Below are 16,680 nucleotides of genomic sequence, written 5' to 3' on the forward strand. Positions count from 1 at the left end.
GTAGGACTGTGGCAAAGCCTGCTCAGAGCAGAAAGGGCAGGAGGAATGAGGAGAAGAGTCTGTGCCAGTTAGATCAAAGTGTCTGAATAAAAGCCAAGCTCCCCACAACTAATCACGCCTTGCTTACAGCAAATATCTGCAAACCACTGGCAAAGTGCCCTCTGTCTGTCTTTGTTCAGGTCCTTATGGAGGATGACAACCTACTGCAGGCAGATACTCCACCAGCTCCAGTAGCAGTGTTTGGAGGGTGGATATCTAACTCCATTAAGCTTCCTTGCAGCTTTCAGTAAGATGCTACAGAGCAGAGTTTCTTGGGGGGAAAGGAGATTTTAGTGTGCTACTGCTTCTCATTTCTTTCAGAGGTGGCAGCCCACATGGCACTATGTGCATTCAAAGAGAATCTAATGAGAAGCTCTTAATTTAGCCATGGTAGAATTCAGACTCCTGGCTTGGGTGCTCAAGATCAAGACTAAAGTCTTGAATCCTCCTGATCAAGAATAAATGTCAGCTGGACTCCAAATATATAAACTGTGACTGAAAATCAGACCATAGCCTGTCACAGTAGGCACCCCAAATTAGGAAACACTTAACAGTAACCTTTCAGTGGAATTATTCTCAGCTGGGGATAAGAAAAATAATAAGAAAAAAAGGTTATGGTATCCCCTCATCTTAAAAGTGTGTTTGTGAGAATACATAAATCAACAGTCAGAAGGCATTCAACCATTTTTTTCATGAGCATCATAAAAGAATCTAGCAAGGGAAATAATTATTCTGTCTTCAGATTACAGGTTAAAAACTGGGACCACACTGAATAATGTCTGTGTCTACACGGACATGCCTGTTTGTAGCTGAACTCGAGCTATGGTCATAGAGTCCTTCCTCACCCAGCAGGTCAAGCCCATCCAGATAGCAGGTGAGGAGCTAGAAATAACAATCACTTCCAGTCTACCCAGTTTCCACAGTAAATTGCTGCTAAGCATTTCTATGGTCTTCTTACAAGTAAGGAAGACCAAGTGTAAGCAAACTCTTCAAAATAACAAGCTCTTAGGAAAAATATCCCATTAAATATCCCATTTAACTGCTGTTGCTACAGAACACGAGTAGAACTGGTATGAAATTATGCTGTTTACAAGCACATCCCTCTGTTCTCTGGGAAGTTCTGGGCTCAGGGGACACTAGCATCTACAAATAATTTAATTCTTCGCTTAAAAAAAAAACTGAATTAAGTTATTTACTACACTTCCTAAAAATGGAAGATACTCCCATTACAAGTTTGAGTCTGCTACTTTTTAATGTTCTGTCAAGCAATATGTGAAATGTCAGGACCCTGTTCTCAAAAAATGGTAGAGAATTCAAGTACTGAGTGAGAGGGGTGAACAGTTTTAAGTCTGGATGTAAAAACATTTAAAGCTCTATTTTGTGCTTTGCAGCTCACTGCTAGCACAAACTGTTCCTCCAGCTCATTATTAACAATCTCATGCACTGCATGGAGCATGTGACCATGTAATTATATGAAGTCATGATACTGTTTCCAGAGGCGTCCTTAGTTCTGGAAGTTCCTGTCTTAGGAATCCTTGGCACTGCAGCAGGCTGGTTGCATAGATGTAGCCCAGAACCAGGTGGCAAAGTTTAAGCACTCTGTGCTGGTTGAACCAAGCCTAATGTTCAGCAAGATTCCCCGCAAGACCCTGTGATAGAGCTCACACTTAAAGAAAATGGGAGCAGCAAGTCCTGTCACTGTCATCACCAGCCTGTACATGGTCTGTGTCTGGTACTTCCACCTTGCACTGCTGCAGCAAATCTGGCTGGGGTTATTGTTCCTACAGCTCACGAGAACAGCTGCGTGAAAGAAGGTTTTGAAAGCAATTCTAGCTGCAAGGATGCTGCCTTCATTTACTTTCTGGTTTGCTTTCATTTTTACAGGACTGAGTTTGTTTCAGCTTATGAAGCCTTCCTCTGTTACAAAAATAAAAAGGACACAGTTAAAAGACCTGCCTTGTGCCCCATAACACCATCACTGTTTCTCCCAAACACCCTTGTCCCAGAAGTAAGAGTCTTCTGTCTTCTACAATGATGCTGACTGTCCACATATGCTCAGCTCCCCATTTAAATGTGTATCATCTCTTTTCCACCAGCTTTTTAACTAGAGGAGAAGCATTCACATTCAGCCAACTACACACTTTTACAAAGCACTGAGATGTACAGCCTGCCTGAGTAAAAACATGCATGAAAAAAAATCTGTCACGCATGCAACTACTATTATGCACTAAATAGAAATCCATATTTAAGGAGGAATTAGTGGTCCAGGTTTTAGAATACTAAATATCAGTTAATGCAATTCATGCATATCTATAGTATTCCATTTTGCAAAACTCAATTATAATTACCCCCAAAGCTGTCTATCAGAGTTCATAATAATTCCAACTTCCAATATAATTTTCAAATTGAATTTTCAGTCTTTGAAACTGTTTTCACCTGCCTTATGAAAAGATTGCCGTCTTAATAATTAAAATAAAAAAGCTTTTAAAAGTCCATATAGAGGTTTATGTAAAAAAAGGACTATCACCAAGAAAATAATATACCTAGAACTCCCTCCCTCTTCCTTCCTAGGAGTTCTCAGGTAGGTGTTTTGGTAGCAGGCGTCAGGGCAGTGCCAGAAACAGTAAAACAAAAGGCAGGTTTTCAGAATGGGCAAAGGAGTGGAATATAAAAAACTTGATTTAATCATGCCATACCAAAAGTCCACCTAGCCTTATATCCTGTCCTTAAGAGAGGCAAAACAGAGAGCCTAGAGCAGCTACAACTTGAACAACATATGTGATTATTTCCATTCAGTATCCACCTCATCTCCAACTTTGTACAGCCTAAGGAATTCTGAACTTTGATTTGGTTTTTATATATTTACCAATCCTCAGTTCTTCTCTCTTTTCATTTTCCCTAAACATAGCTATTTAAGCATCCAGAATTCCTTATGGCAGAGAGATCCACAAGTTACCCAGATGTTGCACAAAGGTGTTTTACAAAGAGCCAGGCCTCCTCCTAGTATCACCTGATGATGCTCATTTCTTAAAATGTAAATAACAAATAACTGCAGCTTTTCCACTCTCTCCAGCCACCCATGATCTTTTTTGCATCCTGGTCTGACCTCCCCACCCCTATCCATAAGGGACCCTGCTTTAAGGAGGAGGTTAGATTTGCCAAGCCTCTGAGGTCTTTTCCAAGCTGAATGATTCTATGGTTTTACAGATTTCTGTATTTTCCCTCTACAATTTTTCTTCTTCCATCCAGATGAATTCTAGCCAATTTAATTATTCCTTATCCAGAAACCATCTGATACATTCTGGGCTTTTTGCTCAGAGCTCATCACCATCTACAGAAATTTAGGACTGGTTTTCTTCAGAGCTTTTAAAAGTTCTCTCTTCTATGGGAAAAATAGCTGAAGCACACAGATTGCAACCCATTTTGCCTTACTGGTGAAGGAGGCAAAATTTTGTAAAGTTTTTGAAAGAGACCTTATGAGGCAAACAGATATTGAAGCACACAATGCTGTAACATTCCCTGCTTGTTGCCATCGTATTGCATATCTTCCATACCATCTCATTGATTTCTAATGGGCATCTCCTCACAGCACTGACTCCTTTTTCTTCACAGCACAGCCAACAAACTCCAACTCTCGCCTCACCCAGCTAACCCACTCTTTTGTAGCACTTGTCTTCTTATTGGACACAGCTGTGGCCTGTTAAGGGCAGGCCTGCTCCTGATCTTTGGTGATTAGCACAGCTGCAACTCCTCAGGGGTGAGAAAACCTTCTGCACTATCTTTATTTTCTTACATTCTATCCCTCCACACCTGCCTTCAGGAGCACAGCTGCTGAGTAACATGATTGTCTTCACAAGCTCAAAATCAGTGATTGGCTACAGAAATCAATGAATGGGGAAAAGTGGGCACCTAAAGACTGGAACTCAGTCTTTAGTTCCAGTATGTGGAACTACTGAATCCACATACTGAATGCAGTAGGGAGAGTCAACACAAAGTCAAGGCATGTTCCAGCTCTCAAAAAATAATTTCCTTCTGTCTTTAAACTAGGTAAAGTGTAGGAGCTCTAAGTGCAAATTCTCTTTCTCAACGATGAGGAGCAACAGGAATGCTGTAGGCACAAGCATCTGCAAGGAAGAGTGTTGTTTCTTTTTTCCAAAAGCACACAGCCAGTGTATGAGCTAGGAGTGGAGCATCAAGAGTCCCAGCTGAGTGCCCCCACCTCCACATAAAGTTTCCTTGTCTACCAAAACCATTTGTCCTACAAATCAGCACTGACCTACACTGCACCAATTGTTTGGTACAGCACTGTTGTGATGGGTATGGTATGCTAGAATTTCACATCAGATTACAGACAATCACTGTCCTGTAAGTGTCACGATCAAAAGTCTCTTTTCCTGGAAACAGCTACCGAGGAAGTTTTCCTGATTTATACAAGTAAGTTTGGGGTATGATTGTCCTTTCCACACTCCCATTTAACACATATGCAGACAAAGTTTATACCAGAACTCATCTTCTTCCATACAGTAGAAAAGTGTATATTTACTTCTCTTACTTTCAAAAGCAATTTCTTAAACATTAGGCCATTGTGAAAAGCCAAAAAATGCCATAGCTTGTAAAGCCTTTGGTACATATCATATTGAGTATTCTGCTCACTATGGAAGCTAAGCAAATATAAGGCAAATTCAGTAGATTTCATTCAGGGGGCAAAGGGATTTGGTTAACATCAAATTCAGTGGTCACTAATCCCACTCTCACTGTCCTCTTCTGCCTAAGCAACCCAAATATTTAAATTCTTCAAATGGTAAAGTTCAGCATCTTGAGCCCTGTTAAATCTTATAAGACAAAGCAAATTTCATTTCTCTGATTAAATAGAAAGTATTTACAAAAATCATAAATAAATAATGTGTCTGTGTTTTTCTTGTTCTCTTTCATTCTACCTGATTAAGCACTTTTTACTTTGACATCATCAAATGAATGATGTTTTCGCTATACATTTTTCTCCAAAATAAAAGGCAGTCATTAAAATGCCTTTTCCTTCTTTCTTCTGAAGTATTTCACGCCCACTTCTGCATCTCTGCAGTAAACAGTACTGAAGGCAGTGGGCACAAAATGGTGCCGTACGTGCTGGCCACCATCAGCCTTGGAATATTAGAAACTACAAAGCTGGGGTGATGGGTAAGTTAAGTAAGCCAAAGGACTTCTCCTCAATTCAGTCATGAACAATCAATGGCAGGAGAATGCTGAGTCTCAGAGCCCACCTGAAGTTTGGTAGCTCACCCCTCATATTTTCAGATGCAATTATTCACTGCAGCTCTCTTCAAAATAACCATCTCTGAATAATGCCCAAGAAGCACCACCATTTGAAAACAAAGACTACTAATGCATTTGCTCATGTTCTAAACCAGTAAACAATGGCTAACTTAGAAAAAAGCACAAAAAAGAAAGCAACTTCGAAAGCAATAAAAAGAAATGCAGCTCTTCTAGAGCACAGGTCTCCCTGCTGCCTTCGAAGGTAGTTGAGAAGATGATGAAATCACACTGTTGCATAAGGAAACACAACAAAATGAGACCTGAGATCTTTGTCTCATGTCACTACCCTTCTGTGTGCAACAGCAGGCTGAATACTAGTTGAGCCATTTCATCAGTTCGATCAAAACTCCATATTACTGCTACACAAGTTTCTTCAGAAATCTCACTATCACAGTGAAAAAAAGTTCAAAGGCAAGGCTGTTATTTTGCTTTATGAGTAATAAAAATGTATAAATTATAGAAACATTACAGAAGAGGAATACATGTCCTTCTAAAAGCAAGGCACACTGCCACATGAGTGAATTAGGTATTTTTAAGCATGGCAACTCAGGCTTGTGTAGAAAACAAGTACCTTAGTTTCTCATTTTAACAAGAATAAAATACCATGGGAAAGAGATGCGAGTTACACAGTATCCTTTTCACCAATGTGCCTGTGCCATGTAAAATGCATTTACAATGAGCTGAAAAGAATTTAAATCACTGCATACTCAATCCCAGAGGCTGCTGCTCAGATTAATCCTGACCCAGAAAAAGAGCCAAGCACATGCTGAACTTTGAGTAAATAAATAGTCCCAGCTAATCGCAGGCCATACACTTTCATGACAAATGATCTAGACCCTGTTCCCAAAAGAATCAACAAAAAAAAAACCAACCTGGCGTGGCATCAGCAACCCCTATTTCATTAGCCCTGTGAATAATTACAACATGAACTGATTGCTTCTAACTTCCTGTTGCAGAAGCTACCATCTGAATTTACAGAAAGACACGCACTTTGGAACAAAGACAAAAAAATTACCTCATATTTATAGCAAGGAAAGAGCCTACACATCAGGAGTTACTGCAGTTAGCTGACTGAGTTCACACTTTTGTCACAAGCAGCTTGCCTGTACACCCACACGTTAAGGTGTTAATAGCCTTGCTATTCATAAGTTGTTGGAATTTTGTTTTGCTTCGGTCTTTTTTATCAACCTAGATTTGTAATGAACTGCAAAACGAAGAAGAATTGGGAAAAGAAAGAAAATAATAATGGTACCTGAAGGCCCTCTATGGCTAATCTAAGCATGCTTGGTGTGAGCTTGGAGGCCTGCTTGAAAGTGAAGTTGCTCCAGTCTATAATCAAAACAAATCCATTCACTTGCAGCTCTGGGTCTTCTATCATGGCTTCTAAAGAAAGAAGTATGGCACGCAGAATATCCACCAGCGTGTACCTGAGAATGGGAAGAAGAGATTTGGTTAGGAAAGGAGCAACAACCACAGCGGTGGGGAAGTTCTGACCAGTCTCCCTTTGTCAAAAGTTTAAATCAAAGATTGCAAATGTGCCCTCAGATGCACCTAAAGCTGGGAGATCTTCAAACGCTCCATTACTTGAGCTCATCTTCTGGAGCAGGATTATGTACCTGTAGACCATCAGCCAGCCAGAACAAACTACAAGAATGTAACACATCAAAAACGCATTTGAACTTCTCCGTAGTATCCTAAGCTGCCTTAGTATCTTTATGTGGAATTGCATTAATAAAAATAATTGCATTGTCTGTATAAGAACTTCTACACAAATTGTATTTTTCTAAAATCATGATACCAAAACCTGAGACTAATACTAGAAGTGCAGATACAAAGTTTCCTCCTATATTTTCCTAACTAAATGAAATAATAGGTCCTAAAAAATTATCAACTAAAATTGGGAATTTCTACATGCTCTCCTTATCCTACTCTCTGTGTAATTTTTTCTCTTAAATCCACAAGTACAGAAGGCTGGTTATTCAAGGATCTTAAAAGCAGAAGGTAACATACACTAGGGCTTTGAGGTGTTTGTCTACTGAAGGTGCCCCTGCTCATGGCAGGAGAGTTAGAACTGGATGATCTTTGAGGTGCCTTCCAACCTAAAACATTCTAGGATTGTGGGATTTTATAAATAGTTACCAAAACAGACATAAATTTGCCAGTCCACACACACAATATCAAATGAGACACTAGAAAGTTAAACCTGTAAAATATCAGAAATACAAATATTCCAGAAATGAAAGAGTCAAATATTCACTGTACAGATATTTTTAAGCAAAGCTCTTTAAATGCCTTCCGTGATGACATCAAACAGAGGTTTTCAAAATTGTGAGTCCCCTAGAGAATTCTTCACCATTCTGCGTATGTAGCAAAGAGCATGTGTGCCTACTTAGAAATTAAATTAAATTATACTGCATTTGACTTGCTTTAATACAATGAGTATACTGCTCTGTTGTGGACAGAACTGTATTTTGAAAATATCTGCAAAAGCAAATAGCACAAATGAAATTAATCTGTTGTAGCTGACTCCTCCCATCTTTCCATCTTTGTTTATTTAGCCAACTAAAATTCAGTGAACTTCCCAATTATGCATTCATAGGAAAGGGATCAATAAAGGACTCTCCTAATGTCTGAACAGGAGAAAGTATGTTTTCTCCAGAAAACAAAAGGGGAAGCATTAAAAGTAATTTTATAAAAACAAAATTCTTCTTTTCATTTTGGAGATACTTTGTTTTTTTATTTTTGTTTGATTGACAGGGATAAAATTTTTCATATTCACTCCTTTGAACTTTTCTGAGATTTAACTCTTTTCTAATGCTTTACTTTTATGAGATCTAAGGTTTACAGGAAGTTTCGAATGCCTTGGTCGGAGGACAGTTTTGACCACAGCTCACACAAGGAATAGACATTAAAAATGTTTAAACTCTAAAATTAGCCTCAACCCTACCTGACATTTAGGTTGTCCCATTCAAAAGATCTCATTCTCCAGAAGGGCTCCACAGTGCAGACCCCTACATTCTGTCCCGGAATGAGGGTCCCAAGTTCCAGATGTACATCTCTACTGTCCTCCCTAAGGAGTTTAAGGAGACTTCACGTGCCTTGGATTAACAGCTTCCTAGTGGCACAAGATTGCTAGAAATCTGGTGCATCAGACATAAAGATTCTTTGTTTATGAGGCCAGCCAGCTCTCTAAGACTGACCTAAAAATGCTTTTTTTATGTATACCTAAAAGTCCAATACAAGACGTACACACGTAAACAGAAATCATGTGTTTAATTCACTTAAGTAAATGGGAAAACTGTCAGGCAGCAATGGGAACAGGATTTCAGCTGCCACAGAGAGTAAATAAGAGTCACAGGGCTGGGTCTCCACAAATCTGTGGCATATTCACTACCACCATAACTCCTATTGTAGGTCTAGTGTAAGAAATACAGTCCACAACAACAATAATATTTATGTTTACTCACTGAAAATAAGAGAGAAGCTCTGCACAAAACAGGTCCAGCTAAAAGCAATCAAGAACGCTTTCTGCCAGAGGGAGGTACTTGAACTATTCTCAAAGTCTAAAAAGCTACGTCAGGAGTACACAGGGACATGGCACTAACAATCAAGCTTCCCACCTCAAATACCCTTCAGGGCAATTAGTTGAAGAAAGGAGCTATTCTTCACTCTGTACTGGATCTCTTCTCTTGGTTTCAATACCTTACTTAAGTACAGTGCAGAGCACCAGAGAGACAAGTCCATTAGTGAGTATTTACTTTTACTCCGAACACATGCTAAGGTGCCAGAAATTAAACCTGGTGTGGTAGATGAAATCTCAGGTGATGCAAAATGCTGAGTATTGAAAGTATCAGCTAAGCAGCTCAAGAAAAAACCCATTTGGGTTTTGGTTGAAGAAACTGCACAGAAGTTTTCACATAGCACAGAGTTATTTGTGTAAAGACTCATCTTTTTAATCCATTCCAGCCCCATGTTGTCTGACATTTCACCTCACTGCTACCACTAGGATGCGCAGGCTCTGCCATAAAGCACTCTCCACCTCTGGCTGGACTTTGGGGAAATCAAAACCCTACATAAAAATAAGATGTAAAAAATTACTCTGTATTTTGTTGCTGAAACTTCTGTTCCACACTGAAATTACATTCCATACAGATACAGAAATACGACCAGTCAAAAGTGAGAAAAAATGAACAAGCTAGTGAGTGTGAAATATATTTGGTCCAAGGCAGCTTTGACTGCCTTTCTACTTTGAAGAAAAAGAAAAAAAAAAAAATATTAGCCTTTAATTTGAAGAGACTATGGTGTACAGTTGGAGGGGAAGATGGTTCGTTTTATTCTTACCAATCTGTGCTAAGTAAAAACATGTACTTAAGGAACAGCAAGCCACAAATTTTACCCTGGCACCAGTTTTCTAATGACTTGCCCCAGTGCTGTCAGATATGTGGGGTGTGCTGGGCCCAACTGGCTGCAGTGCATGTTCTGTAGCAGCCTGAAGTTCTGCTGTGAATAAATAAATCCTAATTTATTTATGGCTAAATCCTGTTGCATTCACTTGTTTAAACAGACTCTTATTGGACATATCGTAGCTAGCAAGATATTACTAATTGCTAGGATAATCAAAACTCACAGTTAATTTAAATGTATTTAATACCTTCTATTTATAGAACCATGCTTAATTCAGTGGAAAACTTGGTCAAATTTTTTGGTCCTGTTATTAATGTGAGTAACAAATGCTAGAATTTATATATATAATGCACTCTTAATATTCCTCTTTTATGTGAGTGCTAGTTTGAGACTGACTGAAGCAGGGACTGGTGTGCAAGACATACTCTGCTACCTCTTAAAATTTTTTATTCAGGTTGACTTGAAAGTAATAGAGCCTGAGAAGGTGTGACAAGTTAAAAGCCACACTGACACTGATTCTTTCAAGTGCTTTGGGACAGCTACCATTTCTACCCCAACAGTGAAACAGCTTTCGAGGGAAATCCCTCACTGTGGTCTTTATTTGTCAAGAACAGAAGACCTCAAACAACTTACTGAGCATCCCACTCTCTTGTAATTTAACAGTGGCAGCAATTTCCCTTCTACAGAAAAGAAAAGTTATATGAGATTTTTTTTGTGGGACATGAACAGATTCAACATATTTCCAGGGATTTCTGGGGAAAACAGTCTGGAAGACATGGCTGTCAACTCTTGGTACTACTTCACCAGGACCTTTCACCTTTACCTCTAAGTTAAGTGGTCTATGATCCTCTTGTGTGCATCCACTGTGACCTCTACCAGGCCAACATGAAGAGAAGAAACAGGGAGAATGCAGGGTACAGATGTCTCATGTCAAACTCAGCTGTGTCAGCTGTTTTCAATACTTTATGCCCTTGATGATGAGTGGCATCAGCCATATCATCTGTTTAACCAGATTCTGGTTCCAGTCAATTCACTTTTGCCCTGAATAACAGATAATCTGATTCAGCAGAGTTACCCTACTATCTCTATGACTGTTTGTCATGTCCTCCCTAAAAGAAAGAAATTTGAAGTAATTTTGAGAATTAGGACTGAATGGAGTGAATCTGCCTCTCAGGATGTGAACTAGAACAGATAAATAGGAAGTCTCCTTTGCTTGAATTTCAGCCATATGTCTCTTGAAGGTCTGAAACACATAAAGAATGCACAGTCTGTATTTTAAGCTCCTCACCATTTGGACAAGAAAAGGCTTTTGTCAAATGAGCTCTTGTGCCACTGTGATTTAAAAGAGAAAGCTGGTCAAATCTCTGAGCCATCATCCCATCTCTAAGGTACTGTTCTGGCTCAATATTTTTAGAATTTCACCAAAACAAGCACCCTCAAGATACACAAATGAGTACTTTGAAATGGTGCCTCATATCTCCTTGGTTTGTCAGTCTGGGTACAGATTTGAATGCTGAGCAGATGGGGGATTGAAAGTTCTCTTATGGCTATTCTGCTTAAATAGTGGCAGCATGCCCTGAGGATATCTTATTCTAAATACAAAAAGCACCACCACTGTTACAAAAAATGCAAAGAAAAAATAGAAATAGTTTCAAGTATTTTACCAGATTAGCTTTTATATTCAGATTTAATACCATTAATTACACCACATATTAGCCCAGTGGCTAACAGTCACAGCCACAGATGAAGATTCAGCTGGTCTAAATTTTACATTGACAATAAAGCTCCCTAGCCAAAACCCCTACAGTCTAAATACAGGTGATGATAGGCATATAGGGATACCTGGGAAAAAACTAGGAAACAATAAAACAGCATCAGTCAGCAGGAGTAACTGTAACAAAAATGACAGTGTTTAGTTATTAGTTATCATTTGGAAGATATAACTTCCAAACAAAAATTGACTGCTAAACAGTTGTGGTTTTTACTGTTAATATGTTGCTACTGTTAGCATTGCTATTTATTTTGTCACACTGCCTCCATCAGAGTTTGAAAAATACCTTGCTATCTTACCTGTTGTGAGCTGAGGAGCAGACCAGTCCCCTCATAGCTACAGAAGTTACATTTTCATTTAACAGGGTGAAAGTTTCTAGCACTTGTGCACATGAAAGCCTAGTTTTGAAAGCAAACCCGTGGACTCCTCTTTGCCCTGCTGTCTGATGCAACAGCAAAACCAGCAGTAAATGAGTGCAGGGGATTTCCATGTTCACTGAGGATGGTGTGAGCTGACTGGGTCACTGTGACACCCACAGAACTAGGTACCATTTCACTTTTCTAATGCACTTTCTAGGGAAAAACCTGATATAATTAATACCAGAAAGGTTTCAAACACATAGCATAAAAACCAACTGATATTCCTGGGCAATGTGTGTCCAGGTGCCAGGAAAAATACACAACACCATGCATGACAACAGATCCCTTGAAGCTGAGAGCTGAAGTTAATTGCACTATCAATGGAAAAAAACTTCACCAGCTGGACACATTAGGAGAAAGGGAGTCTTCAAATGCACATAGACACTTACAAGCCAAATGTACTTAAGAATCAACAATCTGGAAGATAAGAGGGAAGGATGATCCCTCCCTGAGTGCTATCCAGCTTCCTGGCAGGAATGCCACTGGCCCACATTTTCCCCATAGAACAGACAAGGTGGAGAGTTAGTCTGGGTCACACTGAAAAGCTGCTGGGCTACTGAGCGCATTATCTTTCACCTTTCCTTTTTTGTTTGTTTGTTTTAAATACATGTCTGATTGGGTTGTTCAGATGGCAGGACATCTGGTACAGTTTTCAGGCCCTGCTTTAATTTAATGATTTAACATCTAGTACACAGGCTTGTTTTACCACAGAAATTTTTTGCCTCCCACACTTTTCTTTCTAATTGGAGCTATGTAAATCATAGGCTGACAGTGCTATATAAATCATCTCTAGTATGTCTGCTATTCATTTAAATAACAAATTGGAACTTTTTTTTTCTAATTGTTACATCCTGGCCATAATAATTTGCACATATATGATAAAAGTGGAGGTTTGCTGTGCTCTATTAACTTAGTTTATGAAGCACAAAAGAGCCTAACCAGACAGGCTTCAATAAGTAATCTCCTATTGTTGCTGTAAGAGGAACACTGGGTTATGTACTGCAATATCTCAAGTCAGTTAAGGCATAAGCCTGAGACATATTGCATAGCAGCCAGGCATAAGTTCCACAGGGCTCCCCAGGTTCAGCCACTGAGCATCAGATAATGGAAGGCCCTAAATTAATTAGAAAAGAAAGTGACCTAGCTCCATTCCCAGATGTGTCACTGACTTGTCATGTGCCTTGGAGCAAGCCACTCCCCGCAGCTGGGCTTCAGCTCTCTCTGCTTTGTCTGAGTGGTCTGCGTGAAAACAAATCCCTCGCTCAGGAGGAGAGGCGTGCCGTGAGCATGCAGGGCTCAAAAGCAGTAGGCACCCAACTGCAAACACGTCCATTAAGTACTCTAGTGTACCCCAGCCACTTCGGTGTCATAGCATAAATAATATTAATCATACAGATAGGACTTCATGAAAAAAACCACAAAAAATTCATTGCTGTGTCAGCTGAGCCCATGTACTTTAAATATCAGCATATTCAACATCAAGAAGAAAATAAACCTATTCTTTCTACATGGCATTTATTATTTTAAATGCTACTTTATCTCTGCCCTTGAATTCTTGGTATTCTTTTGACTAGGATCAAGTCAAGTAATACGACAAGAGTCCCCCAAAGCTTTAGGATTTTTCCATTAATAAGAAACAACAGTATACAGTAGGTCACGCTACCTTTAACATGGGAACTTCTTCATCATAGACATACAACTTAATAAAAGTCCTAAACATGCATTTCTTTGCTAATTCTTCCTTCAGGGATTTTTAACAGTTTGTGGAGTCGTTTTTAAAATTAAAAGTTGACCTGGTCCTTTTGTGGGAAACAAGGAAGGTCCTTATCAGAGAAAGGAAACATACTCACTGAGCCCTTAGCCTCATCACCACTGCTCTTCACTCAGCTTTTATGCTTCATCTGCTAGATAAGCAAAGCAGAAAAAGGACACTGGCCCCAGCTCTGCATATATTCATCCACCCTTTCTAGTCGCTACCCTGGCTGTGGGCAGTGCCAGACAGCTTTCTCCTAGTCCCAAGACTCGATGTCATGGGTTAGCAAGGGACAGGAAATTTCTCCCATAGACAGTGTGGGTGTGGCTGACGTGTCTGAAGGAGAGGAAAGTCAAGGTGGGCCAGCATCCCTCTGGACAGAGACCTGTCCAAAGGTGTAACACCAGCCGGGGCAGGGAGCTGTGGGAATGCTCCCTGTGATGACAATCCACACAACCTGCAAGAAGACAGCTAAACAAACACCTGAAGGGCAAACTTAAACATGCCTCTCCCCCAGATTTTGTCCCTTCTATCCACACTGACAGTTAGCCTGAGTCCCCCCCAGAGTTTCAAAGTAGCTGAGCTGAGGATACCTGCACTGAGCACTCAGCACTATGTTGATGGCAATAAGGATGGCAACTTACAAGATTCTAAGTTTTCTCGCTAAAAAAGTGAGAAATCAGATCTTAAACCTCTACTCAGGTTGGGAGCCGAAGAAAACAGTGCAGTGCTCACAGAAGCAGGTTTTAAGAGTTTAAATGTACTAAAATCAAGCCATTTTTGTGGATATAATTTTAGACTGCAGGAGAAACTGAGCATGACACCCCCACAATGTATTTAGAATAAACAAATAGTGTGACATAATATCAAACCAATTGCTAAAAAGGGCCTTGATGTGAGACAGCTCTTGGGTCACCCTACTAAATCATCTTCAGGTTAGAGTAGTCCCAAAAAAAAGATCAGAAAGTGTTCTAGAGACCAGTCTCCAATTTGTTGTCAAAGCTTTGTGTACTCAGATTATTATGCAGAGAATTGACATTGGGAGCAGCAAGAGTGGAAAAAGAAGTGGTTACAGAAACTTCCATCCTGGCATTTCTAGGTGGCTCAGGAAGAGCTTTCTTCAGCTGAGGAAAAGGATTCAGAGTCTCAGCTTCCTGCACAGGCAAACTTTTCAGCTTAAAAGCCATACTCCTGTTCTACACACAGCATCTCCCACTTTCTCCCATGGCGCCTGAGCAGCTCTGTGTGTGCTGAAACAGGAAGACCAGCCGAGAGTGCAAGCAGCCTTTGTCTGGGGGATAAGCACATCATCTACGTGCCAGCTCACTTCGGCTGAGGGGAGGCAGAAGGGTGTAAACCTCCTAGCAGACAGTTGAGAAGAGCACTCCAGCAGTGTCTACCTGCCTCCCAAAATTCACACACCAAAGGATGAGCTGCTTGAAAGGGCCCTAAGCCACAAATCGTGTTTCTCCTTTATTCTCTCCCTCTGCCTTCCAGGCTGCTGCCCAGCCCCCTGTGGGCAGCACTGGTTGTGTCCCTGCTGCCCACCCTCTCTCCCTCTGCGCTGGCACCGCTTTCCCAAGCATTGCCCGGGGAGAGAAGGGGTTGAGGTGGGCGAGTGGCTCTGCTTTTACCTGCTCTGGTCCCAGTTGGCAGCAAAAAGGACGAGGATCTTCCTGCCGTAGTGGTCCAGGTTGGCCAGTCCTCCGGGGAAACCATCCTTCAGCGCTTGCTTGATGCCCGGGTCTGTGGCCTTGAAGCTCTTAAACATGTCCAGGTTCTGCTGGCGATATTCAAAGTATTGGGCCAGGAGGCGAAACGCCTCGAAGTGCTGAAACTTCCTGGCCCGCAGAAACCGCAGGATGAAGGCATCGTCGGTGCGGAGGAAGCCGATGTCCGGCCGGGTGATGACCATGTCCCGCACCTCCTGGATGTCCTGGTGCAAGGTGTCGGGGTTCTCGTTCAGCTCCAGCCGGGCTTTCTCCAGAGTCTCCGGGGAGAGACCTGCCTGCAAATGAGTCATGGCGCTGCCCTCCTCCTCCTCCCCGGCTCTGCTGCCTGCGCTCCTCAGCCTCCCGGCCGCTTGCCTCCCGGAGGCGGGGTGCCCCGGCACGGCCGGCAGCCGCTCCCCCGCCGCGCCGGGCCTCGCCCCGCCGCTCCCCGGCCCCGCCGCCGCGGCCAGTCCGTCCGCCGAGCTGCGAGCGGCTCCCAGGCAGCCGGGTCCCGGGGGGGGCTGGCAGCGACACTGCCCCCGGGCTGCTGGCGGAGGCGCGTTATCTCTCTGACATAGCGCCCTCCCCGCCGCGGGGTCCAACGCGCCGCATCATCCCCGCAGCCGGTCCGCGGAGGCGCCGAAACCCGCCGGGAGCGGGGCTGCGGGCTGCCGGCTGCTGCTCAGCGCCCGCCCCCGCCGGTGCCGCTGCCGGTGCGGATCTCGGGCAGGGCGGCAGCGAGAAGCCCAGTCGCTAGGCAGGGCGAGCGGCCCCCGAGGATGCTCCCCTGGCCCGGGGCTGGCAGGGGAGATGCCCTCCCCGGAGCAGCACCATTTACGTAAGATCAGCGCTCACCCCGCTTCAGAAGCGTCTCCCTGGATTTGAGGGAGGGTTGGGAAGGAAAAAAAAAAAAAAAAATCTCCACCACCACCAAACTGAAAGAAGCCAGCGAGGAAGAGGAAAGCCGATCCGCAGGTACTTCGCCGGTACTGCTGCCGAAGCGCGCCTCCCGCTCGCCGGCGCGGAGCCCGGAGAGCCGCACGGAGCCTCGGCCTGGAGGATGCCCGTGCCCCCCTCCCGCGCCTCCTCCGCTCCCCGCCCCGCTCGCAGACGGCACCAGCCGGCGCGGGGCTGCCCGCTGCGCGGCCCCGCCTTGTGCGCGCCCCCGCTCGGGCCCGCACCCGCTCCCGCTCCCGTTCGGGCGCGCTCCCGCCGCGCTGCGCCCCCGGCCGCGGAGGCAGCGCGGGGCGGGCGCTCCGCCGCTCCCCGCAC

General features: G+C 42.8%; 1 protein-coding gene across 1 annotated transcript in view; it reads right to left on the reverse strand.

Annotated features, from left to right (window-relative positions):
• The window catches only part of CLVS2 (clavesin 2), a 56,726-nt gene extending 40,257 nt beyond the window's left edge, over nucleotides 1-16,469 (reverse strand). Inside the window, exons 1-2 of the mRNA XM_071437580.1 lie at nucleotides 15,331-16,469; nucleotides 6,602-6,776 (exon numbers count right to left, since the gene is read on the reverse strand). Coding sequence (XP_071293681.1) covers nucleotides 6,602-6,776; nucleotides 15,331-15,719 — 564 coding nt within the window. The 5' untranslated portion in view covers nucleotides 15,720-16,469. The remainder of the gene's footprint in view (nucleotides 1-6,601; nucleotides 6,777-15,330) is intronic.
• Nucleotides 16,470-16,680: the final 211 nt, after the last annotated feature.

This window comes from Agelaius tricolor, unplaced genomic scaffold, assembly GCF_023055355.1.
Source record: "Agelaius tricolor isolate 1412-34295 unplaced genomic scaffold, bAgeTri1.0.p SCAF_1, whole genome shotgun sequence".
In the NCBI taxonomy this organism is placed as follows: Eukaryota; Metazoa; Chordata; class Aves; order Passeriformes; family Icteridae; genus Agelaius; species Agelaius tricolor.